The sequence below is a fragment of the Phascolarctos cinereus genome, unplaced genomic scaffold (assembly GCF_003287225.1).
Source record: "Phascolarctos cinereus isolate Bilbo 61053 unplaced genomic scaffold, phaCin_HiC Scaffold_2;HRSCAF=192, whole genome shotgun sequence".
In the NCBI taxonomy this organism is placed as follows: domain Eukaryota; kingdom Metazoa; phylum Chordata; class Mammalia; order Diprotodontia; family Phascolarctidae; genus Phascolarctos; species Phascolarctos cinereus.
Window position 1 is genome coordinate 39,254,323 of NW_027555625.1, and position 26,923 is coordinate 39,281,245.

Consider the following 26,923-nt stretch of genomic DNA (forward strand, 5'->3'; position numbering starts at 1 on the left):
ACTAAGACCAGGGAAGTAACAAAATTTATAGAAAGTTAAGGGCCCAGGCTGAGATGGAATGGAGACGGGAGTGTGTGTGTGTGTGTGTGTGTGTGTGTGTGTGTGTGTTGGGGGGGACTTGGAGATTCTGTGGTCTACTATGTGTTGGGAGGAGAATGTGTCCCTTGTGTTGTTGAGGAAAAACGTTTATCCTTCTTTTCTGTGTTTTTGTTATATCTTTCTCAAAGCTAAAAAGAAAAAAAAAAGATTGCTGGTCTTAACCTTTTTTTTTTGTAGATGGGGAAACTGAGGCCAAAAGCAGCAAAATGGTTATTCAATTGCTCTTTTCCTATTAAAGTACACCTTCTGCTTTCCTCCACTGATGTCTTGGCACAGCCCTGCCTCACTTAGGTCCAGTTCACTTGGAAGTCAAGCTGTCCCCTCCTGATGTCATTGGTCCTCTTCCAGAAAGAACGACAAGAAACAAACAACAACGACCAGCCCCCACCTTGGGAGCTTTCCCTGTAGACAAAACCAGCTGGAGCCAGGTTGGCCCTGACGTTCTTATCCCATGTATTAGGATTCATGAAGGACAAAACAGTGAAAATGAAGTGGTTTTCCTTGCTCAGATTGCCCAAAGTAGCTTACATTTCATGACCAGGTCTTTAGCTCCTCCTCTTCCTTCCTAAAGATTAAAAAAGTTTTCATAGATCTACAGATTGGAAATCCATTTTGCTGGGCACTCATGGGACATCTACTAGGGTAGCAGGTTTGCTACCTAGGACCTCCATTTCTCTGCTTGTGGCTTGATTGATTTCAGGACTTGACACTCCTTTGTTAAGTATGACTTGTCAATCAATCAATTAATCAATCATTTATTCAACAAGCAATTTATTACATGATTCCTCTGTGGTAGACATTATGGATACATTTCATCTGGATAGTCGACATATTCTTATCTAAGTATCTGCAAAATGAATATGAGGGAATTTTCAGGGGGAAAGTGGTGCCACCTTCTCAGGTAGAAGGCTGGAGCTGAAAGGCCCTGAGGATTCTAAAAGGTAGACAAGGGCCTGCCTGGGGTCAGTACAAGGTCATGGAGGTGGGAGATGGGAATGTTGGGTGTGTGGAAGTACAAGGTCAGGAATTGTCACCTGTGCCTTGGGGTGTTATTGCCTCTGACTCCCTGAAGACTGTGGGATGCCCTAGAGTTGCTGAGCTTAGATGTGGTGTATAGGATGTGAGACCTGCTTGTGCTCTTCACTACCCAATGAAGGCAAAAATAGGAGTGGCCAATCAGAGAAGACAATTTAAGCTTCTGGACTGAGATGCCAACAATCCTCTGGGATGGTCTCTGAGTGAACCTGAAATTTTCCTGCTGTGTCAGCAACCAGAAGATCAGATTAAGCTTGCACAGACATCCTGAGTCAGGGGCACTTCCTTGCTTTATGGCTGCATAATCCCCCATGCACATAAAGGATAAATGAAACACTAACTTTTAGAAAAATGTCAGAAAGGATATTCAAGCCTTTAGTTGTGGTTAGTGAAATGTTGCTATTTACATTAAAAATTCTAAGGAGTATAATTTACTATTGTTTTAAGCTTTGCTTATAGGGATAGTTGTGTGAACTGTCCTGAAGGTAATGGTAAAAAAAGGCATGTACTGCAGTCTGGGAACTGCTAAAAGTGAATGTCTGTACTGGGGAAAAGTTTTGGGGATGATAGTGGCAGAGCCTTGGTAGATCGTCCTGATTCTTTTCCTCATTGTTGTATTTCCTTTCTGAAAAGGGAAATTCCCAACTGGTTAATCATGAGCCTTGCTTGTAACACATTGTGACTACAAGATTAGCTGTGAGATATGACTCATGCCTGGAATCAACCATAGCTGAGGGAGTTTTCCCTTTCTGTCATGATATAGGACATTTTTCAAACTATGTCTCTCTTTTTCCTTTTATAGCAAATTCTTATAATCAAGAAGTCTTGTAAATACAATACTAAATCTATTAAATAATAGAGTGATACTAGAGTATCTCTGAGTTATTACAATAGGAAGCAAGTATGAATATCTAATAATTTTAACCTACATTTTTTTGTCAAATAATAATATAGAGATGATATCCTGCTTAGGGGGAAATCATTAGACAAAGTAATGAGACAAAGATGTAACGTGAGCATTTTCTAATTAAATAGAATAGTAAATTTTGAGAAAAGCAACAGGATTAGACCATTTTCTCTAAGAACTATACAGATCTCTATAACTTGCCTTATTATGATTGCTATGATTAATGTCTATGTAGATGCATAAACTTATATCTCATGGAAACCAAGCTTTGAGCATGTTTTGGTGAAAAGTTCTCAGTGGATTTTGCACATAAATTCTATGGATAATGGCAAAGAAAATGAAGTAATTTTCCTATTATTAAAGTGTCTGTTTGATAATTATAAAAGGTAGAAGAGCTCATTTTATTGTTTGGACCCTCCAATTTTTACAAGATTCTTCTCTCAGGTACATGAATTAGTTTCATTCAGGGCCGCTATTTGGATGGGATACCTGCTGAGTTCCCTTGCAACAAGAGCTGTTTTTCTTTCAGGTCTATTGGATTTGGTGTTGTCTCTGAGTGTGTGCACATTCCTTTTACTTATGGTGAGTAGAATCATCTTTGCAGCCATTTTTGTACATTTTTTATGTTTCAACCACAGGGTGGGATCCCTTCCTGTAATGGTAACAGGCCAGGGTTGGGTAAGTTGAGAATTTTTAGGTCACCTTTACTAGCCCTTTCCTCCCACCAGGAGGTAAACAGTGTGGTCCTTCAAAAAGGCTGCTCAGACACCCAGGAAGCTGCTGAATGCCACTGCTGCTTCAAGTGAGAAATGACCCTGTGGTCTGAGTCGCCTGGAGCAGGGTTGTGACTACAGCTCCCAGTATATCTGCACTTGCTGCTTCATCATTTTCCTGTCACCACAGATCTCTGAGACAGGTAAAAATGGCAAAATGGTATGGGTGATGTCATTTGATTCCTGTGTGATTTGCATTTAAGTGCAGCACAGTTGAGTGAAGTTGTCAGCCTCTCTCTCCCCTCCACTGTGATCAAAGTCCATTGGTGATGGCTGAACATGCAGTGGGTGACCTTGGCTTCTTTGATGTCTAACCAAGCTCCAAGAGCTCCACGGCTCTGCTTCACCTGCCTTCATGGCCATTGGAACAGATTGTTCTCATCTGCCCATTCCACCAGGGGAAGCCTTCACAGCCTTGGGGTAGACACCCGCTAATTCACTGATGGGTTTGAGACCCCTTGGTTACCTTCAACCTGGTTACCTATATATATATATATATGTTTTGTGTGTGTGTGTGTGTGTGTGTGTGTGTGTGTGCATGTGTGTGTGTGTGTGTGTGCCTGTGTGTATATGTATGTGTGCACCTGTGTGTGTGTATATATGTGTGTGTGTCTGGATGTGTATATGTGTGTGTGTGTGCCTCTGTGTGTGTGTATGTACATCTGACTCTTTTGGTCCCCTTGACTGCGTGTATGCTTGTGGTCATGCATGCTAATTCCTCCAGCCATCTCTGATCTGGCTCCAGTGCTGCTGCTGCTTTGTCTAGGCCTGCCCCTCTTCATGGGGAGGGCAGTATCCTGGCCCTGTGGGAATAGGGATAGCAGGCCTGTTGTCCTCAAATGAGGTTTTCAAACATCTACTCTGGAGGATGAGAGGCAAGAATGATTGGACAGTGCCAGTGAGTTCCCAGAGTAAGGAGAAAGACTGGATCCATCCTATAGATGAGGTTGCCTCAAGTACTTTAGGGACTGTTCCACACACCTTGTCTATCCTGCCTGGGGAAAAACAGACAGAGCTGAGAGTCCAGGCCCATTACCCTGCACTGTCTACAATTCCTCTTGAGCACCAGCTCACTCTCAGGACCTAGGTTTGGGAGCAGAGGACAGAGCAAGAATAAGAAGCAGACGATATGGCAAAGTTTGTGGTCCCTGGCTAAAGCACACCAGGCAGAAGATTCTTTCTCTTCCTCCTTTTTCTCTCTCTTCTTAGTCTTTCTACCTCAACCAGGGCCCCTGAGACAAAGGGCTCCTGCAGCAGGGCTGAATTGGACCCAATTCTCCCCTGAGGGCAGTGGTTGCTCCAAGCCTGTGACTCTGGGGAAGCAGCTGCTGCCCTCTGCTGAAGGGCTGAGCATCCTGGAGAGGTTTTTGTTCAGGGCTGAAACACTGTGGGAATGCAGTACTATAATACTGAAAAACAGTAATAATCTGCCACGTCCTCAGCCTCCACTGCACTGATGGTGAGGGTGAAATCTGTCCCAGAGCCACTGCCACTGAACCGGGCAGAGACCCCAGAGTACAGGGTGGAAGCATCATAGATCAGGAGCTTGGGAGACTGTCCTGGTTTCTGCTGGTACCAGGCCATCCACTTGCTAATGCTGGAACTGGCCTTGCAGCTGATGGTGACTTGGTCTCCTGGAGCCACAGACAGGGAGGCTGGAGACTGGGTCAGCTCAATGGCTGCCTGGGATTCTAAAGGAGAAGAAGAAAGAGATTGCAGTGAATGAAGCAACCTGTGTAGAGACAGTGAATGCAGGAGTAGTTCCCTTACCCTCAGACTGAGTCAGAGATGCCCACTGGAAAACTTCTGTCTCTAAAGTGGTACAAAACTATGGGTCATTGGCAGTCTTACCTTGAGGCCAGAGCAGTAGCAGCCAGAGGAGCAAGGACTGGGAGAGCATTGTGACCCTGACAGAGCTGGAGGCAGAGAGCTCTGAGCTCAGAGGGAGACAGATGGGAGATATTTGTATCTCAGGCTGGGTTTGAGAAGGTGCCTTGGATATCACCACGCAAAACAGTGCTGGCCCAGTGTGAACTGAAGGACCCCAGGAGTGGTTATATTTATGTTGGAGGGAGTGGCCCAATTTTGTTTCCTGGAAGGCTTCACGTCACATGGCCTCTGTTTTTATTGCTGTTTTAAAGGCACCTGCCTTAGATTGGACATGGTGGTGGCTGTGGCAGGTGGCCAGTTGTGGTTATAAGCAGGGGAAGCTTGTCTACCTTCCCAGGACAGATCCGATGGCTCTGGTTCTAGAGACCAAGTGTTGGCAAGGGTCTGCAATGAATGGAATGAAGAAAGAGAGGAAGGAGCTGAGTTAGAAAGAAAAGTAAGACCAGGAACCAACAGAATTTCAATAGAGTTACAGTCCTAGGCTTAGGTGGAATGGAGAAGGGAGTGTTTGTGTGTGTGTGTGTGGGGGGGGACTTGGAGATTCTATGCTCTACCTCGGGTTGTGAAAGAGAGTGTGTCCCTTGCGTTGTTGAGGAGAATCGTTTACCTTGTCTTCTGTTTTTCTGTTATATCTTTCTGAAACCTAAAAACAAAGAAGAAAAGATTGCTGGTCTTAACCTTTTTTTTTTTGTAGATGGGGAAACTGAGGCCAAAATTAGCAAAATGGTTATTGAATTGCTTTTTTCCTATTAAAGTACACCTTCTGCTTTCCTCCCCTGATGTCTTGGCACAGCCCTGCCTCACTTAGGTCCAGTTCACTTGCAAGTCAATCCGTCCCTTCCTGATGTCATTGGTTCTCTTCCAGAAAGAACGATAAACAACAACCAGCTGCCACCTTGGATTCTTTCCCTGTAGACAAAACCAGCTTGAGCCAGGTCAACCCCTGACTTTCTCACCCCTTCTGTTAGGATTCAGGGTATGAAGGTGAGAGCACCCATTTATAAGTATATGACTCATCATATGGAAGAAATGAGGAAGGAAAGAGAGAAGGAAGGAGCATTGCCCAGCTGGAACTGAACAGTTGGGTCCCCAGTGGGGCAGCTACTACTCCTCAAAGATTGTGGTTTTTACTACATTCTTTTAAAAAACTACATTTTTTTTTTTTACTTTTCAACATTCACTTTCATAAGATTTTGAGTTCTACATTTCTGCACCTGCTTACTACTCCACCATCAGTGCATTAGTGTTCTAATTTCTACACATCTTCTCCAGCATTTATCATTTTCCTCTTCTGTCATCTTAACTAATACAACAGGTGTGAGATGGTACCTAAGAGTTCTTTTAATGTGCGTTTCTCTAATCAATAGTGATTAAGAGCATTTTTTTTTCATGTGACTATAAGTAGCTTTAATTTCTGCATCTGAAAAGTGCCTGTTCATATCCTTTGACCATTTGTCAATTGGGGAATGACTTGTATTCTTATAAATTTGTCTCAGTTCTCTCTGCATTTTAGAAATGAGGCCTTTATCAGAGATAGTGGCTGTAAAAATTATTTCCGAGCTTTCTGCTTCCTTTCTAAACTTGGCTGTATGGGTTTGTTTCTGCAAAAACTTTTAAATTAATACAATCACAATCACCATTTTGCATGTCTTGTTTTTGTCATAAGTTCGTCCCTTCTCCATAGATCTGACAGGTAAAGTATTCCTTGCTCTCCTAATTGATTATAGTATCTGTCTTTATATCTAAATCATGTACCCATTTTGACTCTATCTTGATATGGTATGTAAGATGTTTGAGTGTGCCTAAGTTCTGCCATACTATTTTTATTTTCCTAGGGGCTTTGGTTAAATAGTAAGTTCTTATCCTAAAAGCCGGGAGTCTTTGAGTTTATCAAATCACAGATCACTATAGTCATTGACTACTGTGTGTTGTGTACTTAATGGATTCCAGTGATCTACCACTCTATTTCTTTTGCAGTACGAAGTAGTTTTGATGATTGCTGCTTTTTAATAGTTGTAGATCTGGTATGCTTAGGCCACCTTCCATTGCATTTCATTTAATTCATTTGATGTTCTGATCTTTTGTTCTTCCAGAACAAAATTATTATTTTTATGAGTGTATAAAACAATTTTTGGTAGTTTGGAATGGCACTCAATAAGTGAAATCATTTGCATAGAGTTGACATTTTGATTATATTACCCAAGCATACCCCTGAGCAGCTGATATTTTTTCAGTTATTTACATCTGATTTTTTCCCTTATTCTTAAAGGGGAGCAATGAAATCGGGAAGGTGATGTCTTGAGTTGCCAGTAAACTGGATTTAACTGAGGCAGGGCTATGCAAAGTCACCAGTCTCACTCTTTTCTCCAGAGCCATGGGGTCCAGTGCTGAGACATAGTCAGGATGATGTAAATGGTTCTTAAAACCTGAGAAAGAGAAATGAAAAACTGAGACCTGGGAAAGACCTCTCTCCCACTACATCTGGGGCCATCTTGAATACCACAGGCCTCTGATGGGTCAGAAGGATAGAGTGAGGCTGATGTCTTTGCACAGCCCCTGCCTCACTTAAATCCAGTTTACTGGCAAGTCAAGACATCCCCCTCCTGTTGTCACTGATGCTCTTCTAGAAAGAAGGATAAATAGCAAACAACAACAACCAGCCCCCACTTTGGAATCTTTCCCTGTAGACAAAACCAGCTGGAGCCAGGCTGGCCCCTGATGTTTTTACCCCATATGTAAGGATTTGTGTCATGAAGGACAAAACAGCCACAATGAAGTGGTTTTCCTTGCTGGTTGGCTGGCATCTCATGACAATGGCTTGCTAGTTTTTCCTCTTGCTTCCTAAAGGCAAAAGAAGTTTTCATAGGTCTCAAGATTGGGAAATCCTTTTTGCTCTGCACTCATGGGACATCCCAGGGGCAGGCTGCTACCCTAGGATCTCCATTAAAGATGCTTTATTTGTCTACTTGTGGCTTCGATTGATTTCAGGACTTGACAATCCTTTGTTAAGTATGAATTCTCAATCAATCAATTAATCTTCAATCACTCACACAAAAAGCAATTGATTACATGATTCCTCTGTGGTAGACTTTATGGATACATTGCACCAGGATATTCAACATATTCTTATCTAAGCATCTGCAAAATAAAGATGAGGGAATTTTCAGGGGGAAAGTGACACCACCTTCTCATAGAAGCCTAGAGTTGAAAGACCCTGAGGATTCTAAAAGGTAGAGGGGAGGGCCTGCCTTGGGGCTATACATACAAAGTCATGGAGGTGGCAGATGGGAATGTTGGGTGTGTAGAAGAACAAGTCAGGAATTGTCACCGTGCCTTGGGGTGTTATTGCCTTCCAACTCCCTGAAGGCTGTGGGATGCCCTAGAGTCTGCTGAGGTTAGATGTGGTGTATAGGATGTGAGACCTGCTTGTGCTCTTCACTACCCAATGAAGGCAAAAATGAGGAGTGGCCAATCAGAGAAGATGATTTAAGCCCTTCTGGGGTGAGATGCCAACAATCCTCTGGGATGATCTGTGAGCGAACCTGAAATTTTCCTGCTGTGTCAGCAACCAGAAGATCAGATTAATCTTGCACAGATATCCTGAGTCAGAGGCAGTTCCTTGCTTTTATGGCCTCAGAATCCCCCATCCAAGTAAATGATACACTGTTAGGGAAATATCAGGAAGGATATTGAAGCCCTAAGTTGTGGTTAGTGAAATGTTACTATTTAAGGAAAAAATTGTTGGGAATTTGTTAAATAATAATACCTGCTATTTGTCACTTGCCTGTTGCCACAGGGCTCTGAAATATGTAAAAATAGTATGGGTGATGTCTTTTGATTCATGTGGTAATTTTGTTGAAGTGAGGCAGAGCTGCAGGAAGTCGTCAATCTCACTCTGTTCCAGAGTGATCAGAGTCTAGTGGCAGGACAGAGTCAAGATGACGGATGATGGCTGAACATGAAGGGGGTAACCTTGGCATTTTCCATGTCTAACCAAGCTCTAAGTGCTCCATAGTCCCTGCTTCAGCCACCTTTGTGGCCATTGTAAAAGATTGTTCTCATCTGCCATTCCACAAAGGGACGTCTTCACAGCCTTTGGTTAACATGCCATTAATTCACCAATGGGATTGAGACTCCTTGGTTGCTCAATCAGGTTCTGTGTGTTGTGTGTGTGTGTGTGTGTGTGTGTGTGTGTGTGTGTGTGTGTGTGTGTGTGTGTGTGTGTGTGTGTGTGTGTGTGTGTATGTGTGTGTGTCTGAATGCTTTGGTCCCCTTGACCACTTGTGTGCTTATGGTCATGAATGCTAATTCCTCTAACCCCTCTCTGATCTGGTTCTAACGCTGCTGCTGCTCTTTCCAGGCCCTGCCCCTCATCATGGGGAGGGCACTATCCTGGCCCTGTGAGAATAGGGATAGCAGGCCTGTTGTCCTCAAATGACATTTTCAGACATCTATCCCTGCAGATGGCAGGCATGAATGACTGGACAGTTCCAGTGAGTTCCCAGGGTGAGGAGAAAGACTGGATCCATTCTAAAGATGGGGTTGCCTCAAGAACTTTGGGGACTGTTCCATACACCTTGGCTGTCCTGGATGTGGCAAAGCAGCCAGAGCTGAGAGTCGAGGGTTGTTCTCCTACATTGTCTACAGTTTCCTCTTCAGAAGCAGCTCAGGTTTCTGGACTTAGGATTGAGAGCAGAGGACAGAGTAAGAATGAGAAGCAGACTCCCTGGGAAGGTTTGTGGTCCCTGGTAAAGTATACCAGGCACAAGATTCTTTCTCTTCCTCCTTTTTCTCTCTCTTCTTACTCTTTCTATCTCAACCAGGGTCCCTGGTACAAATGGCTCCAGCAGGAGGGCTGAATTGGCCCCATTCTCCCCTGAGGGCAGTGGTTGCCCCAAGGCTGTGACTCTGGGGAAGCAGCTGCTGCTTGCCTAATGTTGAAGGGCTGAGCAGCCTGGAGAGGTTTTTGTTCAGGGCTGAAACACTGTGGGACTGTAGCACTATAATACGCAAAACAGTAATAATCTGCCACGTCCTCAGCCTCCACTGCACTGATGGTGAAGGTGAAATCTGTCCCAGAGCCACTGCCACTGAACCGGGCAGGGACACCCAGAGTACAGGGTGGAAGCAGTATAGATCAGGAGCCTGGGAGACTGTCCTGGTTTCTGCTGGTACCAGGCCATGTACTTGCTAACGCTGGAACTGGTCTTGCAGCTGATGGTGACTTGGTCTCCTGCAGCCACAGACAGGGAGGCTGGGACTGGGTCACCTCAATGGCTGCCTGGGATTCTAAAGGAGAAGAAGAAAGAGATTGCAGTGAATGAAGCATCCTGTGTAAAGACAGTGAATGCAGGAGTAGTTCCCTTACCCTCAGGCTGTGTCAGAGATGCCCACTGGAAAACTTCTGTTTCTAAAGTGATGCCAAACTATGGGTCATTGGAAGTCTTACCTTGAGGCCAGAGCAGTAGGATCCAGAGGAGCAAGGACTGGGAGAGCATTGTGATCCTGGCAGAGCTGGAGGCAGAGAGCTCTGAGCTCAGAGGGAGACAGATGGGAGATATTTGTATCTCAGGCTGGGTTTGAGAAGGTGCCTTGGATATCACCATGCAAAACAGTGCTGGCCCAGCCTGAAGTGAAGGACCCCAGGAGTGGTTATATGCACATGGAGGGAGTGGCCCAATTGTATTTCCTGGAAGGCTTCACCTCCATGGCCTCTGTTTTTATTGCTGTTTTAAATGCACCTGCCTTAGGCTGGACATGGTGGTGGCTGTGCCAGGTGGCCAGTTGTGGTTATAAGCAGGAGAAGCCTATCTACCTTCCCAGGAGAGATCCGATGGCTCTTGGTCTAGAGACCAAGAGTTGACAAGGGTCTATGCAAAGAACAGAATGAAGAAAGAGAGGAAGGAGCTGAGTTAGAAAGAAAACTAAGACCAGGGAAGTAACAAAATTTATAGAGAGTTAAGGGCCCAGGCTAGATGAAATGGAGACGTGTGTCTGTGTGTGTGTGGGGGGGGACTTGGAGATTCTGTGGTCAACTATGTGTTGGGAGGAGAATGTGTCCCTTGCGTTGTTGAGGAGAAACATTTTTTCTTGTCTTTGTGTTTCTGTTATATCTTTCTGAAAGCTAAAAACAACAACAAAAAAAGATTGCTGGTCTTAACCTTTTTTTTTTTTTGTAGATGGAGAAACTGAGGCCAAGAGGAGCAAAATAGTTATTCAATTGCTCTTTTCCAACTAAAGTACATCTTCTGCTTCCCTCCACTGATGTCTTGGCACAGCCTGCCTCACTTAGGTCCAGTTCGCTTGCAAGTCAAGCTGTCCCTTCCTGATGTCATTGGTTCTCTTCCAGAAAGAACGATAAACAACAACCAGCTGCCACCTTGGAATATTTCCCTGTGGAGAAAACCAGCTTGAGCCAGGTCAGCCCCTGACATTCTCACCCCTTCTGTTAGGATTCAGGGCATGAAGGTCAGAGCACCCATTTATAAGTATATGACTCATCATATGGAAGAAATGAGGAAGGAAAGAGAGAAGGAAGGAGTGTTGCCCAAGTGGAACTGAACAGTTGGTTCCCCAGTGGGGCAGCTACTACTCCTCACAGATTGTTGTTTGTACTACTTTCTTTTAAACAACTACATTTATTTTTACTTTTCAACATTCACTTTCATAAGATTTTGAGTTCTACATTTTTGCACCTGCTTACTACTCCACCATCAATGCATTAGTGTTCTAATTTTTACACATCTTCTCCAGCGTTTATCATTTTCCTCTTCTGTCATGTTAACTAATACAAGAGGTGTGAGATGGTACCTAAGAGTTCTTTGAATGTGCATTTCTCTAATCCATAGTGGTTAAGAGCATTTCTTTTTCATGTGACTATAGATAGCTTTAATTTCTGCATCTGAAAACTGCCTGTTCATGTCCTTTGACCATTTGTCAATTCAGGAATGACTTGTATTCTTATAAATTTGTCTCAGTTCTCTCTGCATTTTAGAAATGAGGCCTTTATCAGAGATACTGGCTGTAAAAATTCTTTCCTAGCTTTCTACTTCCTTTCTAATCTTGGTTGTATGGGTTGTTTGTGCAAAAACTTTTAAATGAATATAATCACAGTCACCATTTGCATTTCATAATGTTCTCTTTTTCTTGTTTTGTCATAAGTTTTTCCCTGCTCCATAGATCTGACAGGCAAGCTATTCCTTGCTCTCCTAATTGTTTATAATATCAGTCTTTTTATCTAAATCTTTTACCCATTTGGACTCTGTCTTGATATGATGTGGAAGATGTTGGTCTGTGCCTAATTTCTGCCATAGTATTTTCATTTTCCTAGCAGGTTTTGTCAAATAGTTCTCATCCCAAAAGCTGGAGTCTTTGAGTTTATCAAATAGTAGATTATTATTGTCGTTGACTTCTGCGTCTTGTGTAACTAACCTGTTCCAGGGATCTGTCACTCTATTTCTTTGCCAGTACCAAGTAGTTTTGATGATTGTTGCTTTTTAATAGTTGTAGATCTGGTACGCCTAGGCCACCTTCCATTGCATTTCATTTAATTCCTTTGATATTCTGGATCTTTTGTTCTTCCTGAACATAATTATTCTTTTTGGTAGTTTGATTGGAATGGCAATCAACAAGTAAATTAATCTGGGTAGAATTGTCATTTTGATTATATTAGCCAGGCATACCCATGAGCAGGTGATATTTTCCCAGTTATTTACATCTGATTGTTCCTTTATTCTTAAAGGGGACCAATGAAATCGGAAGGTGATGTCTTGACTTGCCAGGGAGTTGGATTTAAGTGAGTCAGTGCCGTGCAAAGTCACCAGCCTCATGCTCTTCTGCAAAGACATGTGGTCCAGTGGCAAGACATAGATCAGGATGACTATAAATGGTTCCTGAAACCTGAGAAAGAGAAATGAAAAACTGAGACCTGGGAAAGACCTCTCTCCCACCACATCTGGGGCCATCTTGCCTATCATCTTGACCTATGTCTTAGCACAGGGCTCTGATGGTCAGAGGGGGAGAGGGAGGCTGATGTCTTTGCACAGCCCCTGCCTCACTTAAATCCAATTCACTGGAAAGTCAAGACATCCCCCTCCTGTTGTCACTGATGCTCTTCCTCAAAGAAGGATAAACAGCAAACAACAACAACCACCCCCCCACCTTGGAATCTTTCCCTGTAGACAAAACCAGCTGGAGCCAGCTTGGCCCCTCACCTTCTTACCCCATGGGTTAGGATTCATGGCATGAAGGACAAAATAACCGGAAGGAAGCGGTTTTCCTTGCTCAGATCAGCCAGGGTGGCTGGCACCTCATGACTAGGGCTTGCTAGCTTCTCCTCTTCCTTCCTAAAGGCAAAAGAACTTGTCATGGATCTCAAGATTGGGAAATCCATTTTGCTGTGCACTCATGGGACATCCCCCAGGGTGCAGGCTTGCTACCCTAGGATCTCCATTAAAGATGCTTTATTTCTCTACTTGTGGCTGGTTGATTTCAGGACTTGAAACTCACTTCTTAAGTATGACTTGTCAATCAATCAATCAATCAATTAATCAATCAATCACTTATCAAAAGCAACTGATTACATGATTCCTCTGTGGTAGACTTTATGGATACATTCTGGATATTCAACTTATTCTTATCTTAACATCTGCAAACGAATATGAGGTAACAGGGAAGGTGACACCTTCTCAGGTAGAAGCCTAGACTTGAAAGGCTGTGAGGATTCTAAAAGGTAGAGGGGAGGGCCTGCTGGCATCTATCCAGTACAAGTCATGGAGGTGGAGATGGGAATGTTGGGTGTGTAGAAGAACAAGGTCAGGAATTGTCACCTGTGCCTTGGGGTGTTATTGCCTTCTGACTCCTTGAAGTCTGGGATGCCCTAGAGTTTGCTGAGCTTAGATTTGGTGTATATGTGAGACCTGCTTGAGTCCTTCATTACCCAATGAAGGCCAAAAACATGGACTGGCCAATCAGAGAAGATGATTTAAGTCCTTCTGGACTGAGATGCCAACAATCCTCTGGGATGGTCTCTGAGTGAACCTGAAATTTTCCTGCTGTGTCAGCAACCAGAAGATCAGATTAATCTTGCACAGCTATCCTGAGTCAGGGGCACTTCCTTGCTTTATGGCCACATAATCCCCATCAAGTAAATAAACACTAACTGTAGGGAAACATCAGAAAGGATATTTAAGCCTTAAGTTTGGTTAGTGAAATGTTTATTTAAGGTAAAAATTCCTGGGAATGTATCTGCACCTGCTCTTTCTCACTTGCTTGGTGCCACAGGGCTTCTGAAAAATGTAAAAACAGTATGGGTGACATGTTTTGATTCAAATTTGTTAAGTGAAGCAGAGCTGCATGAAGTTGTCAGCCTCACTCTCTTCCAGAGTGACCAGAGTCTAGTGGCAGGGCAGAGTCAAGGTGACTGGTGATGGCTGAATATGCAGGGGTAACCTTGGCGTTTTCCATGTGTAACCAAGCTCTAAGTGGTCCACAGCCCCTGCTTCAGCCACCTTTGTGGCCACTGTAACAGATTGTTCTCATCTGCCATTCCACAAAGGGATGTCTTCACAGCCTTTGGTTAGACATCCCCTTAATTCACCAATGGGATTGAGACCCCTTGTTGCCTTCAGTCAGTTACCTGTGTGCATGTGTGTGTGTGTGTGTGTGTGTGTGTGTGTGTGTGTGTGTGTGTGTGTGTGTGTGTGTGTGTCTGACTGCTTTGGTCCCCTTGAATACTTGTGTGCTTGTGGTCATGAATGCTAATTCCTCTATCCCCTCTCTGATCTGGCTCCAGGGCTGCTGCTACTCTGCCCAGGCCTGCCCCTCATCGAGGGCAGTATCCTGGCCCTACTGGAAGAGATAGCAGGCCTGTTGTCCTCAAATCAGGTTCTCAGGCATCTATCCCTGCAGATGGGAGTTATGAATGATTTCAAAGTGCCAGTGAGTTCCCAGGGTGAGGAGAAAGACTGGGTCCATCCTATAGATGAGGTTGCCTCAAGAACTTTAGGGACTGTTCCACACACCTTGCCTGTCCTGGCTGGGGAAAAATAGCCAGAGGTGAGACTGCAGGTCCATTCCCCTGCATTGTCTACAGCTTCCTCTTCAGAAGCAGCTCAGGTCTCCGGACTTAGGATTGGGAGCAGAGGACAGAGTAAGAATGAGAAGCAGACCACATGGAAAGATTTGTGGTCCTTGGCTAAAGCCTGCCAGGCAGAAGATTCTTTCTCTTCCTCCTTTTTCTCTTTCTTCTTAACCTTTCGACCAGGGTCCCTTTGACAAAAGACTCCTGCAGCAGGGTTGAATTGGGCTCCAGTTCTCCTCTGAAGGTGATGGTTTTCTCAAGCCTGTGACTCTGGGGAAGCAGCTGCTACCCTCTGCTGAAGGGCTGAGCAGGCTGGAAAGGATTTTGTTCAGGGCTGAAACACTGTGGGAATGGAGCATTATCATACTGAGAACAGTAGTAATCTGCCACATCCTCAGCCTCCACTGCATTGATGGTGAAGGTGTAATCTGTCCCAGAGCCACTGCCACTGAACCGGGCAGGGACCCCAGACTGCAGGTGGAAGAAGCATAGATCAGGAGCTTGGGAGACTGTCCTGGTTTCTGCTGGAACCATTGCCTTGCCTTGCTAATGTCAGAACTAGCCTTGCAGTTGTTGGTGACTTACTGTTCTGCAGCCACAGACAGGGAGGCTGGGGACTGGGTCACCTCAATGGCTGCCTGGGATACTAAAGGAGAAGAAGAAAGATTTCAGTGAATGAAGAATCCTGTGTAGAGGCAGTGCATGCAAGAGTAGTTCCCTTACCCTCAGACTGAGTCAGAGATGCCCACTGGAAAACTCCTTCAATCTCTAAAGTGGTGCCAACCTATGGCTCTTTGGAAGTTTTACCTTGAGGCCAGAGCAGTAGCAGCCAGAGGAGCAAGGACTGGGAGAGCATTTTGACCCTTGCAAAGCCTGAGGCAGAGAGCTGTGAGCTCAGAGGGGTACAGATGGGAGATTTTGTACCTCAAGCTGGATTTGAGGAGGTGCCTTGCATATCACCATGCAAAACAGTGCTGGTCCAACCTGAACTGAAGAATGGGAGGAGTGGTTATATGCACGTGGAGGGAGTGACCCAATGTATTTCCTTGAAGGTCCCTCAGGCCTCTTTTTTATTGCTGTTAAATGCATCTGCCTTAAGCTGGACATGGTGGTGGCTGTGGCAGGTGGCAATTGTGATTATAAAAGGTAGGAAGGGTGGCAAGCAGAGGGGTGGGGGCTCTCTTCCAGGAGAGATCAGATGGTTTTGGGTCTAGAGACCCAGAGTTGATAAGTGTCTATGCAAAGAATAGAATTAAGAAAGAAAAGACCAGGGAACCAACAAAAATTTAAAGAAAGCAAAGGGCCCAGATAGATGAAATGTAGCTGAAGGTTACTTGGAAATTCTTTGGTTTACCAGGGGTTATGGGGAGAATGTGTCCCTTGAGTTGTTGGGGGGAGATGTTTATTTTCTGTCCTTATTTCTGTTATTTCTAAAAGCTAAAAAGAAAGAAAAAAAGGATTGCTTTTCTAACCTTTCTTTTTGTAGGCAGGGAAACTGAGGCCAAAAGGAGTGACATGGTTATTCAGTTACCTTTTTCCTATTAAAGTCATCATCTCTTTTCCTCCCTCAGAAAGTTTCCACACCAATCAACAGTGGGATCAAGCCTGTTGCACTTGTAGTATTTCCTGGTTGGTGAGATAGGAGATCAAGTCACAAAACAATTTGAGAGGGGAAGACCCTCAGTGTTCCTAGACAGAACAGAAACAATTGCTATTTACACTCACTCTGAGCTGCAAAAGTTCAAACAATGACCAACAGAAGCTGGGGCTGGCACTTAGTATTGGCCAGTTGGTGAGACCCAGAGTGATTTGTATTTCAGGCATATGGAAGTATCTCCATTTGAATCTGAATGTGCTTTATCAAAGCCTGGTTTTCCAGAGCTCAATCTCAAGAAATTTGTATTCCTTTCATTAGAATACCTATATGTAAGTGTATGACTCCCCACAGGGAGGAAATGAAGGAAGGAGAGAAGGAAGGAGCATTGCCAACTGGAACTGAACAGTTGGGTCCCGGTGAGGCAGCTATTACCACTCACAGACTGTTGTTTGTCCTTTCATTCTTTTTTAAACAAAATTATGTATTTTTAGTTTTCAACATTCACTTTTATAAAGTTTTGAGTTCTAAATTTTTCAATCAGTTCACAACTCCACCAACAATGCATTAGTATTCCACTTTTCCCACATCATCTCTAACATTTATCATTTTCTTGTTTTGTCATGTTAGCCAATCTGATAGGTGTGATGTGGTATTTCAGAGTTGTTTTAATGTGCATTTCTCTAATCAATAATGATTTAGAGCATTTTCTTATATGCTATAGTTTAGCTTTAATTTCTTCATCTGAAAACTCCTGTTCTATTCTTTGACCATTTATCAATTGGAGAATGACTTGTATTCCTATCAATTTGACTTAGTTCTGTATATGTTTGTGAAAAGAGGGTTTTACCAGAGACACTGGCTGTTAAAATTGTTTCCCAGCTTTCTGCTTCCCTTGTAATCTTGGTTGCATTGGCTTTGTCCAAAACCTTTTTAATTTGATGTAATCAAAATTTTCCATTTTGCATTTCAAGTTTTCTGTGTCTTGTTTGGTCATTCATTCTTCCATTCTCCATAGATCTAACAGGTAAACTCTTTCTTGCTCTCCTAATTACTTCTAGTTTCACCCTTTATGTCTAAATCGTGTACCCATTTTGACCTTATCTTGGTACATGGTGTAAGATGTTGGTCTATGCCTAATTTCTCCCATACTGTTTTCCTGTTTTCCCAGCAGCTGTTGTCAAAGAGTGAGTTCTTATTCCAGAAGCCGGAGTCTTTGGGTTTATCAAACAGTAGATTACTATAGTCATTGACTACTGTGTCCTGCATACATAAACTATTCCGGGGATCTCCCACTCCATTTTTTGGTGAATACCAATAAATTTTGGTGATTGCTGCCTTAACATACAATTTTAGATCTTGTATGGCTAGGCCACCTTCCCTTGCAGTTCTTTTAATTAATTCCCTTGATATTCTGGACTCTTTGTTCTTCCAGATGAATTTTGTTTTTATTTTCTAGCTCTGCAAAATAATATTTTAACTGATATGACAGTGAATAAGTAAATTAATTTGGGTAGAGTTGATATTTTTATTATGTTAGCCTGGTCTACCCATGAGCAGCTGATATTTTTCCCATTATTTAGATCTGATTTGTCCTTCATTCTTGCAGAGGATCAGTGACATCAAGAAGGTGATGTCTTGCCTTACAAGTGAACTGGATTTAAGTGATGCAGGGCTGTGCAAAGGAACCAGTCACACTCTCACCTCCAGAGCTATCTGGGTCCAGGGGCAAGACATAGACCAGGATGTCTGGGTCCATTGGCAAGACAGGATGACTGTAGATGGTCACTGAAACCTGAGAAAGAGAAATGAAAACCTGAGACCTGGGAATGAGCTCTGTCCCACTGCATCTGGGGCCATCTTGCTTATCATCTTGACCTATGTCTTACTACTGGCCTCTGATAAGCCTGAAGGAGAGAGTGAGACCGATGTCTTTGCACAACCCTGCCTCACTTAAATCCAATTCACATATGGATAACTTCCTCCTGAGGAGGAAGTGATTGGACAAAGTAATGAGACCGAGGTGTAATTGTGCCACATTTCTAATTAAATAGGATGGCCAATTGTGAGAGAAAAACAACAAGATTTGACTGTTTCCTTTAAGAATTACATACATTTCTGAATGGGCTTTATCAAAGCCTGGTTTTCCAGAACTCAGTCTGAAGCAATTTATATTCCTTTGGTGAGAGCCCCCAAATGCAAGTGTGTGATTCCCCATGGGGAGGAAGGGAGTAAGAAAGAAATTGAGGAAGAAAGGGAGAAATGAGGGACAGCTGGGTGGCACAGTAGATAGAACACTGGCCTTGAGATCAGGAGGATCTGAGTTCAAATCCAGGCTTAGACCAAACACTTGACACTTACTATCTGTGTGACCCTGGGCAAGTCACTTAACCCCAATTGCCCTAAAAAAAAATGAACGAAAGGAAGGAATGAAGGAAAAAGCATTGCCTAACTGGAGCTAGATAGTTGTGGACCCCACTGGGGCAGCTACTACCCTTCACAGATTGCGGTTTGTCCTTCATTCTTTTTTTTTAAAAAATCATTTATTTTTCGTTTTCCACATTCCCTTTCATGAGATATTGAGTACTAAATTTTTGGACCAGTTTACAACTCCACTAACAATGCATTAGTGTTCTAATTGTTACACATCTTCCCCAGTGGGGCAGCTATGCCTCTTCACAGATGGTTGCTCATCCTTTGTTCTTGAAGAGACTAATGACATCAGGAAGGTGATGTTTTGACTTGGAAGTGAATTGGATTTAAGTGAGGCAAGGCTGTGCAAAGTCTGCAGTCTCACTCTCTGCTCCAGAGCCATCTGAGTCCAGTAGTAAGATAACAGGAGAACTGCAGATGACCTCTGAGACCAGAGAAAGAGAAGTGAAAACCTGAGACCTAGGAAAGACCTCTCTTCTACTGGATTCATGGCCATCACATTGTCTTCACCTAGAGGGCAGAGTAAGAATGAGGGCAGCTCCTGGAAGCAGCCCCCATGGCAAGGTTTGTGGTCCCTGGCTAAAGCACACCAGGCAGAAGATTCTTTCTCTTCCTCCTTTTTCTCTCTCTTCTTCTGCTTTCTACCTCAACCAGGGTCCCTGAGACAAAGGGCTGTGGCAGCAGGGCTGAACTGGGCCCAGTTCTCCCCTGAGGGCAGTGGTTGCCCAAAGCCTGTGACTCTGGGGAAGCAGCTGCTGCCCTCTGCTGAAGGGCTGAGCAGCCTGGGGAGGTTTTTGTTCAGGGCTGAAACACTGTGGGAATGGGTAACTATTATATTGAAAACAGTAATAATCTGCCACATCCTCAGCCTCCACTGCACTGATGGTGAAGGTGAAGTCTGTTCCAGAGCCACTGCCACTGAACCGGGCAGGGATCCCAGACTGCAGGGTGGAAGCAGCATAGATCAGGAGCCTGGGAGACTGTCCTGGTTTCTGCTGGTACCAGGACATCCTGCTGCCAATGCTGGAACTGGCCGTGCAGCTGATGGTGACTTGGTCTCCTGCAGCCACAGACAGGGAAGCTGGGGACTGGGTCAGTCAATGGCTGCCTGGGATTCTAAAGGAGAAGAAGAAAGAGATTGCAGTGAATGAAGAATCCTGTGTAGAGATAGTGAATGCAGGAGTAGCTCCCTCTTTCTCAGACTGAGTCAGAGATGCCCACTGGAAAACTTCTGTGTCTAAAGTGGTGCCAAACTATGGCTCATTGGCAGTCTTACCTTGAGGCCAGAGCAGTAGCAGCCAGAGGAGCAAGGACTGGGAGAGCATGGTGACCCTGGCAGAGCTGGAGGCAGAGAGCTCTGAGCTCAGAGGGAGACAGATGGGAGATATTTGTATCTGAGGCTGGGTTTGAGAAGGTGCCTTGGATATCACCATGCAAATCAGTGCTGGTGGAGCTTGAACTGAAGGACCCCAGAAGTGGTTATAAGCAAATGGAGGGAGTGGCCCAATTGTATGTCCTTGAAGGTGTGACCTCATGTGGCCTTTTTTTTTATTGCTGTATTAAATGTACCTGCCCTAGACTGGACATGGTGGTGGCTGTGGTAGGTGTCCCATTGTGTTTATAAGCAGGGGAAACCTGTCTAGTTTCCCAGGGTGATGAGATAGCTCTGAGTCTAGATACCAAGAGTTGATTGGCGTCTATGCAAAGTATAGAATTAAGAAAGAGAGGATGGAGCTCAGTTAGAAAGAAAACTAAGACCAGGGAATCAACAAAATTTATAGAGAGTGAAGGGCCAGGCTTAGATGAAATGGAGATGGGGGCTAGGGGGAGTGGAGGAGGGACTCGGAGATGCTATGGTCTACTAGGTGTTGTTAGAAGAATGGGTCCCTTGCATTGTTGTGGAGAAACGTTTATTTTCTCTTCTGTGTTCCTGTTATATCTTTCTGAAAGCTGAAAATAAAAAAAAAAGATTTCTGGTCTTAACCTTTTTTTTTTTGTAGATGGGAAACTGAGGTGAAAAGGAGCAAAATGGTTATTCAGTTGCTTTTTTCCTATTAAAGTACATTTTCTGCTTTCCTCCACTGATGTCTTAGCACAGCCCTGCCTCACTTAGGTGCAGTTCACTTGCAACTCAAGCTATCCCATTCTGATGTCATTGGTCCTCTTCCAGAAAGAAGGATAAACAACAAGGAGCCCCCACCTTGGAATCTTTCCCTGCAGACAAAACTAGCTGGAGCCAAGTTATCCCTAATGTTCTTATTCTATGTGTTAGGATTCATGAAGAATAAAACAGTGAGAAGGAAGTGGTTTTCTTGCTAGATTGCCCAAAGGTAGCTGGCATCTCATGACAGGCCTTCCTAGCTCCTCCTCTTCTTCCTAAAGCTAAAAAAGTTTTCATAGATCTCAGAGTGGGAAATCCATTTTGCTCTGCACTCACAGGACATCCCTAGGGTGGCAGGCTGGCTATCCTAGGATCTCCATTAAAGATGCTTTGTTTCTCTACTTGTGGCTTGGATTGATTTCAGGACTTGACAATCCTTTGTTAAGTATGACTTGTCAATCAATCAATCATTCAAATAATCAATCAATCACTTACTCAACAAGCAATTTATTATGTGATTCCTCTGTGGTAGACATTATGGAGACATTGCACCAGGATATTCAACATATTCTTATCTAAGCATCTGGAAAATAAATATGAGGGTATTTTCAGATGGAAAGTGACCTCACGTTCTGAGGTAGAAGCCTAGAGCTGAAAGGCCCTGAGGATTCTAAAAGGTAGAGGGGAGGCCTGCCTGGGGCTATCCAGTACAAAGCCATGGAGGTGGGAGAAGGGAATGTTGGTGTGTGGAAGTACAAGGTCAGGAACTGTCACCTGTGCCTTGGGGTGTTATTGCCTCTGACGCCTTGAAGTCTGTGGGATGCCCCAGAGTTTGCTGAGCTTAGATGTGGTGTATAGGATGTGAGACCTGCTTGAGCCCTTCATTACCCACTGAAGGCCAAAAATGTGGACTGGCCAATCAGAGAAGACAAATTAAGCCTTTCTGGACCGAGATGCCAAGCTTCTTCTGGGATGGTCTCTGAGTGAATTTGAAATTTTCCTGCTGTGTCAGCAACCAGAAGATCAGATGAAGTTTGCACAGCTATCCTAGGTCAGGGCACTTCCTTGTTTATAACTGCATAATCCCCGAACCACATAAAGGATAAATGAAACAATAATTGTTAGGGAAACAGAGGGAAGGATATTCAGGCCTTAAGTTGTGGTTAGTAAAATGTTGCTATTTAAGGTAAAAATTCTTAGGAGTGTAATTTACTATTGTTTTAAGCTTTGATTACAGGGATAGTTGTCTGAATTGTCCTGAAGGTAGTGGTAGAAAAAGGCATGTTCTGTAGTCCTGGAACTGCTAAACGAGAATGTCTGTACCAGGGAAAAGTTTTAGGGATGATGGTGGCAGGGCCTTGGTAGGATCCTCCTGACTCTTTTCCCTCATTGTTCTATTTCCTTTCTGAAAAGGAAAATTCCCGGCTGGTTCATTCTGAGCCTTGTTTTAACGCCTTGTGACTACATGATTAGCTGTGAGATATGACTCATGCCTGGAATCAAATGTAGCTGAGGGAGTTTTCTCCTTCTGTTATGGTATAGGACATTTTTCCAACTGTGTCTCTCTTTTTCCTTTTATAGCAAATTTGTATAATGAAGAAGTTTTGTAAATACAGTGCTAAATCTATTAAATAATAGATTGATATTTAAGAGATTTAGTGTTGTTTTTCTTTTTTTTTTAGGAAGGTGAACAGTTCAATTTTAATAAGTCCTTTATGTTTTCTCTATCCTGTTTACCTGTTCATGCTTCTCTTGAGTCCAATATTTGAAAGTCAAATTTTCTTGTGAGCTCTGGTCTTCTCATCAAGAATGCTTGAAAGTCCTCTATTTCACGGAATGACTATTTTTTCCCTTGAAGGATTATATTCAGTTTTGCTAGGTAGGTGATTCTTGGTTGTAATCCTATCTCCTGTGCCCTCCAGAATATTATATTCCATGCCCTGTGGTCCCTTAATGGAAGCTGCTAAATCTTGTGTTATCCTGATTGTGTTTCCACCATACTTGAATTGTTTCTTTCTGGCTGCTTGCAATATTTTCTCCTTGATCTGGGAACTCCGGAATTTGGCTACAATATTCCTAGGAGTTTTCCTTTGGGACCTCTTTCAGGGGTAAATCGGTAGATTCTTTCAATTTATATTTGCCCTCTGGTTTCTAAAATATCAGGGCAGTATTCCTTGATAATTTCTTGAGAGATGATATCTAGGCTCTTTTTGTGATCATGGCTTTCAGATAGTCCAATAATTTTTAAATTCTCTCTCCTGGATCTATTTTCCAGGTCAGTTGTTTTCCAATGAGATATTTCATTACCTTCTATTTTTTCATTCTTTTTGGTTTGTTTACTGTGTCTTGATTTTCATAGTCACTATCTTCCAATTGCTCTATTCTAATTTTTAAGGAAGTATTTTCTTCAGTAAGCTTTTGGACTTCCTTTTCCATTGGGCCAATTTTGCTTTTTAGGGCATTCTTCTCCTCATTGGCTTTTTGACCTCTTTTGCCATTTGGGTTAGGCTATTTTTTAAGGTCTTATTTTCTTCAGTACTTTCTGGGTCTCCTTTAGCAAGCTGTTGACTTGTTTTCATGATTTCCTTGCATCACTTTCATTTCTCTTCCTAGTTTTTCCTCTACTTCTCTTACTTGCTTCTCAAAATCCCTTCCAAGCTCTTCCAGGGCCTGGACTGATTCCTATTTTTCTTGGAGGCTTTGGATGTAGGAGCTTTGGCTTTGTTGTCTTCTTCTGGTTGTATGTTTTGATCTTCTTTGTCACCAAAGTAAGAATATAATCTTAGTCTTTTTGCGAGGTTGCTCATGATCCCGGCCAATGACTTGAGTTTTAAACTCTTTGTTAAGGCAAGAGTCTGCTTGCAATGTGGAGAATGTACTGTCCCAAGCTTTGGGTGTTTGCAGAGTTGTTTTCAGAGATACTTGCAGGGACCTGTAAATTTTCAGTTCTTCCAAGGTGGTATGATAAGGATCGAGGTGTTTACTCTTTTCCTGGCCTGAGCTCTGGTCTTTGAGTGACTGGCCACAAGCAGTCTTTTCTCTCTTGGAACTGTGAGGAGGGTTTTCTCTGCACTCGCTACAAGCTCTACCACACCAGCCCTGTGCCAGCACTCCTCATCCCAGGACGCCATCCAGAACTGTGACCCAGATCCAAGCACAGGCAAAGCAAGAGATTCCTGCCTCTGCACCAGCAAAGAGATCCCTGCAGTCCCCCTCTGATCAGCCACTCCATTTCACCTCAGTCTGTGGGCCTGAAGCTCAGGGCACAGCACTACCCAGGCACCTGTGCTCTGTGCTCTAAAACTGGCTCTGACCTAGCTCTTCTTACTGCAAAAACAGACTTTTCCCACTGAACTTCTAAGTTTTCTTTGGCGTTCGTGAATTGAGGAGCCTGGATGCCACCACAGCTGCCTGAGATCCATTCCTCTGAGGCCTGCTCTAGGTTTGCTGGGCCTGTGTGCCCACACTGAACTGTGTTCCTTTCCCCACCCAGCGCGACAAACATTTCTGATCAACCATGCAGGCTCTCTCGGGCTGCAAATTTTTTTAGTCTGTTTTTTTTGTGGGTTCTGCTGCTTTAGAATTTGTTTAGAGCCATTTTTTAATGGATATTTGGAGGGTTTAGGGGAGAGCTTGAGTAAGTCACTGCTTTCACACCGCCATCTTGGCTCCACCTCCTGCCTTGATATTTCCTTGAAAGATGATGTCTAGGCTCTTTCTTTTTTGACCATGGCTTTCAGTTAGTCCAATGATTTTTAAATTGTCTCTCCTGGATCTTTTCCAGGTCAGTTGTTTTTCCAATGAGATATTTTATATTGCCTTCTATTAATTTATTCTTTTGGTTTTGTTTTACAATTTCTTGATTTGTCATGAAGTCATTAGCTTCCATTTGCCGTACTCTACTTTTTTTTAGCCAAATAAAAGGTTTATTAGAACATCTGTCATATTGGGCAGACTCTTAAAGAGTCTGAACATTAGTAAGCTATTGGCTAGATTTTATGAATCTGTGCAGTGACTAGATTTTACGAATCTGAGCAGTGGCTAGAGTGTAAGAATCTGAGCATCTTAATGGAGACAAGATGGACCTTATATACAGAAAGAGTGTGGGAGGGATCTAGGAGTGGCCAAATACTCTATGAGGTAATAGAACTCCAGGGACCTGCATCCAGTGGCCAAGGGAGGATGGAGCCTAGATAGGATTAAGGGTGGGAAGTTGCCAGGGCCATAGGGAGGTAAGACAATGCAGGATTAGGCTAGGTTAAGGGTAACAAAATTGAGAGATTGGGTGTAGCTACAATGAAAGGCTAGTTGGTGGAATTATAGCCTCAGGTGAAAGCCAGAGATTTGGCCCTGTGGGAAAGTCCAGGGTTTTTCCTTTTTGGGGTCTAGATCTCAACCTCATCATTCCCCCCTCAAACAAGTGGGACACAAATTTTTTGGGGTAAGGGGTTGTGGCTTCTGAAACTGCTTGCTGGTGGCAAGGGGCATAGAGCCGTCCCTGCCTTGAGGGAGTCCCAAAGAGGAGGTTGACTGGAACCCAGCAGAGGCTGCATCCAGGAAACGATGCGGGGACATTGGCTGGTACCCGCTCTTTGCCACCAACTGTGGGTGAATGGCCTATAATCTGGAAGACACAAATCTGACACAAAAGACTGTAGGGCCCAGATGTAAAGCAGGGACTAGATTTAGGGCCCAAATATGAGAGGATAGAACATCCTTAGCTCTGTTTGGATTCAGATAATTCAGTTTTCCAACCATGCAGTGTCAAATCCACCTCATAGCCAAAGTCAGGAATAGCGAGATGGGTAACATTCCCTTTCAAAGGAATGTAATGGGAAAACTGAGCCAGGAGGATCCCATCTTAGACTGAGGCTAAAATTGTCCTCTCAGCTTTTCCCAATGCTGACTTCCCACTGCTAACACACTCTCTCTCTGAGTGGCTTGTGGCATGTCTCAAATGGTGGATTATTGATTTATTGATGGATTATTAAGATCCATCAGACAACCGAAAATAAAATCCCATGAGCTTTTACCTCACACAGCAAGTTTCACAACTTAGGAAAAACTTTTCCAGGATTGACATCTCAAAGTTAAATTTTTCCTAGTGTAAAAAGTCAATCATTAGAGATTATTTCTACATACTTGCAAATTCTCAGCAAGACAAACCCAAACTGCCTTTTGCCAAGTTTACACCTTAAAGCAATAACCAACAATGGCCAAATTATTTTAGCAGCAACCAAATGATGAGAAGTTGCTTGACAGAACTGATACAAAGAGTTCACCAATTTGAAATCTGAAACAAACCCAGTAGCAATCAGGTGACTTCAGTTTTGTTAAATGCATTTCCAGATTACTTTACACAGGGGATCTACATTTCATTAACAGGTAAAACTACAACTTTACAAAGAGTGTGCTTACCCAAGTTCTGAGACTAGCTTGTTGACCTTGAGCAGGATGTGCTGAACCTGGGTTATGCTTCTAGCCAAAGATTGCCCCAGGGCCCAAGGCCATTGCCAATGGGTCCCATGCTGTAGCTGCTGCCCCTCCCCCCTCCTTCTTTTCCCAGGTGGGGGAGGGTGAAATCAAAGGTGAGGGATAAAGGGTGAAGCTCTTTTCTCCTATGAGAGGGGTTAACAGATACCCTCTTGACTCAAGTGAAGGGAGTGAGAGAAAGGAGTGACCAGGATTGTAAGGAGTAGTTTCAAAACTCCATAAGGATCAATCAGAAAACCTCCAGAATCTGCCAATATATTTATAGGTGTTCTAACTTTTCCCTGTAACCTCCATGAAGGAGGCTTCAGAGGTGTAGAGGGAAGGGAGTAAGTAAGCTTCAGGGAACCAAAAAGCAACTGCATTTTTCCCCAATTCCCTAGTGCTCAGAGAATTGATGGCATTGGGCATACACTTCCAGAAAGGGAATCCATCCTTGTCCTCTATGCTGCGGAAGGTGTACCCAGGTCCATGGCCTCAACTCGACTTAGTGGACTGAGAGCCTGAGAGTGTCAGGCTG

At 43.6% G+C, this 26,923-nt stretch overlaps 1 long non-coding RNA gene, 1 pseudogene and 1 gene segment (V, D, J or C); 1 reads left to right on the forward strand and 2 right to left on the reverse strand.

The window, feature by feature from the left end:
- Positions 1-2,308: 2,308 nt before the first annotated feature.
- Positions 2,309-13,177, forward strand: LOC144455755 (uncharacterized). The gene is made up of 3 exons (XR_013484485.1): positions 2,309-2,623; positions 2,770-2,957; positions 10,884-13,177. It is a non-coding gene; the product is annotated as an uncharacterized LOC144455755 (long non-coding RNA).
- LOC110202918 (immunoglobulin kappa variable 3-11-like) lies at positions 4,190-4,933 on the reverse strand. The segment is given in 2 exon segments: positions 4,190-4,505; positions 4,666-4,933. Coding segments are annotated over 2 exon segments (339 nt in total).
- A 5,723-nt stretch (positions 13,178-18,900) lies between the features above and the next one.
- On the reverse strand, positions 18,901-20,362 carry LOC110202890 (uncharacterized; annotated as a pseudogene). The gene is made up of 2 exons (XR_013484479.1): positions 20,089-20,362; positions 18,901-19,928 (listed from the first exon to the last, which is right to left on the reverse strand). The product of XR_013484479.1 is annotated as an uncharacterized LOC110202890 (transcript).
- Between the last annotated feature and the right edge of the window lie 6,561 nt (positions 20,363-26,923).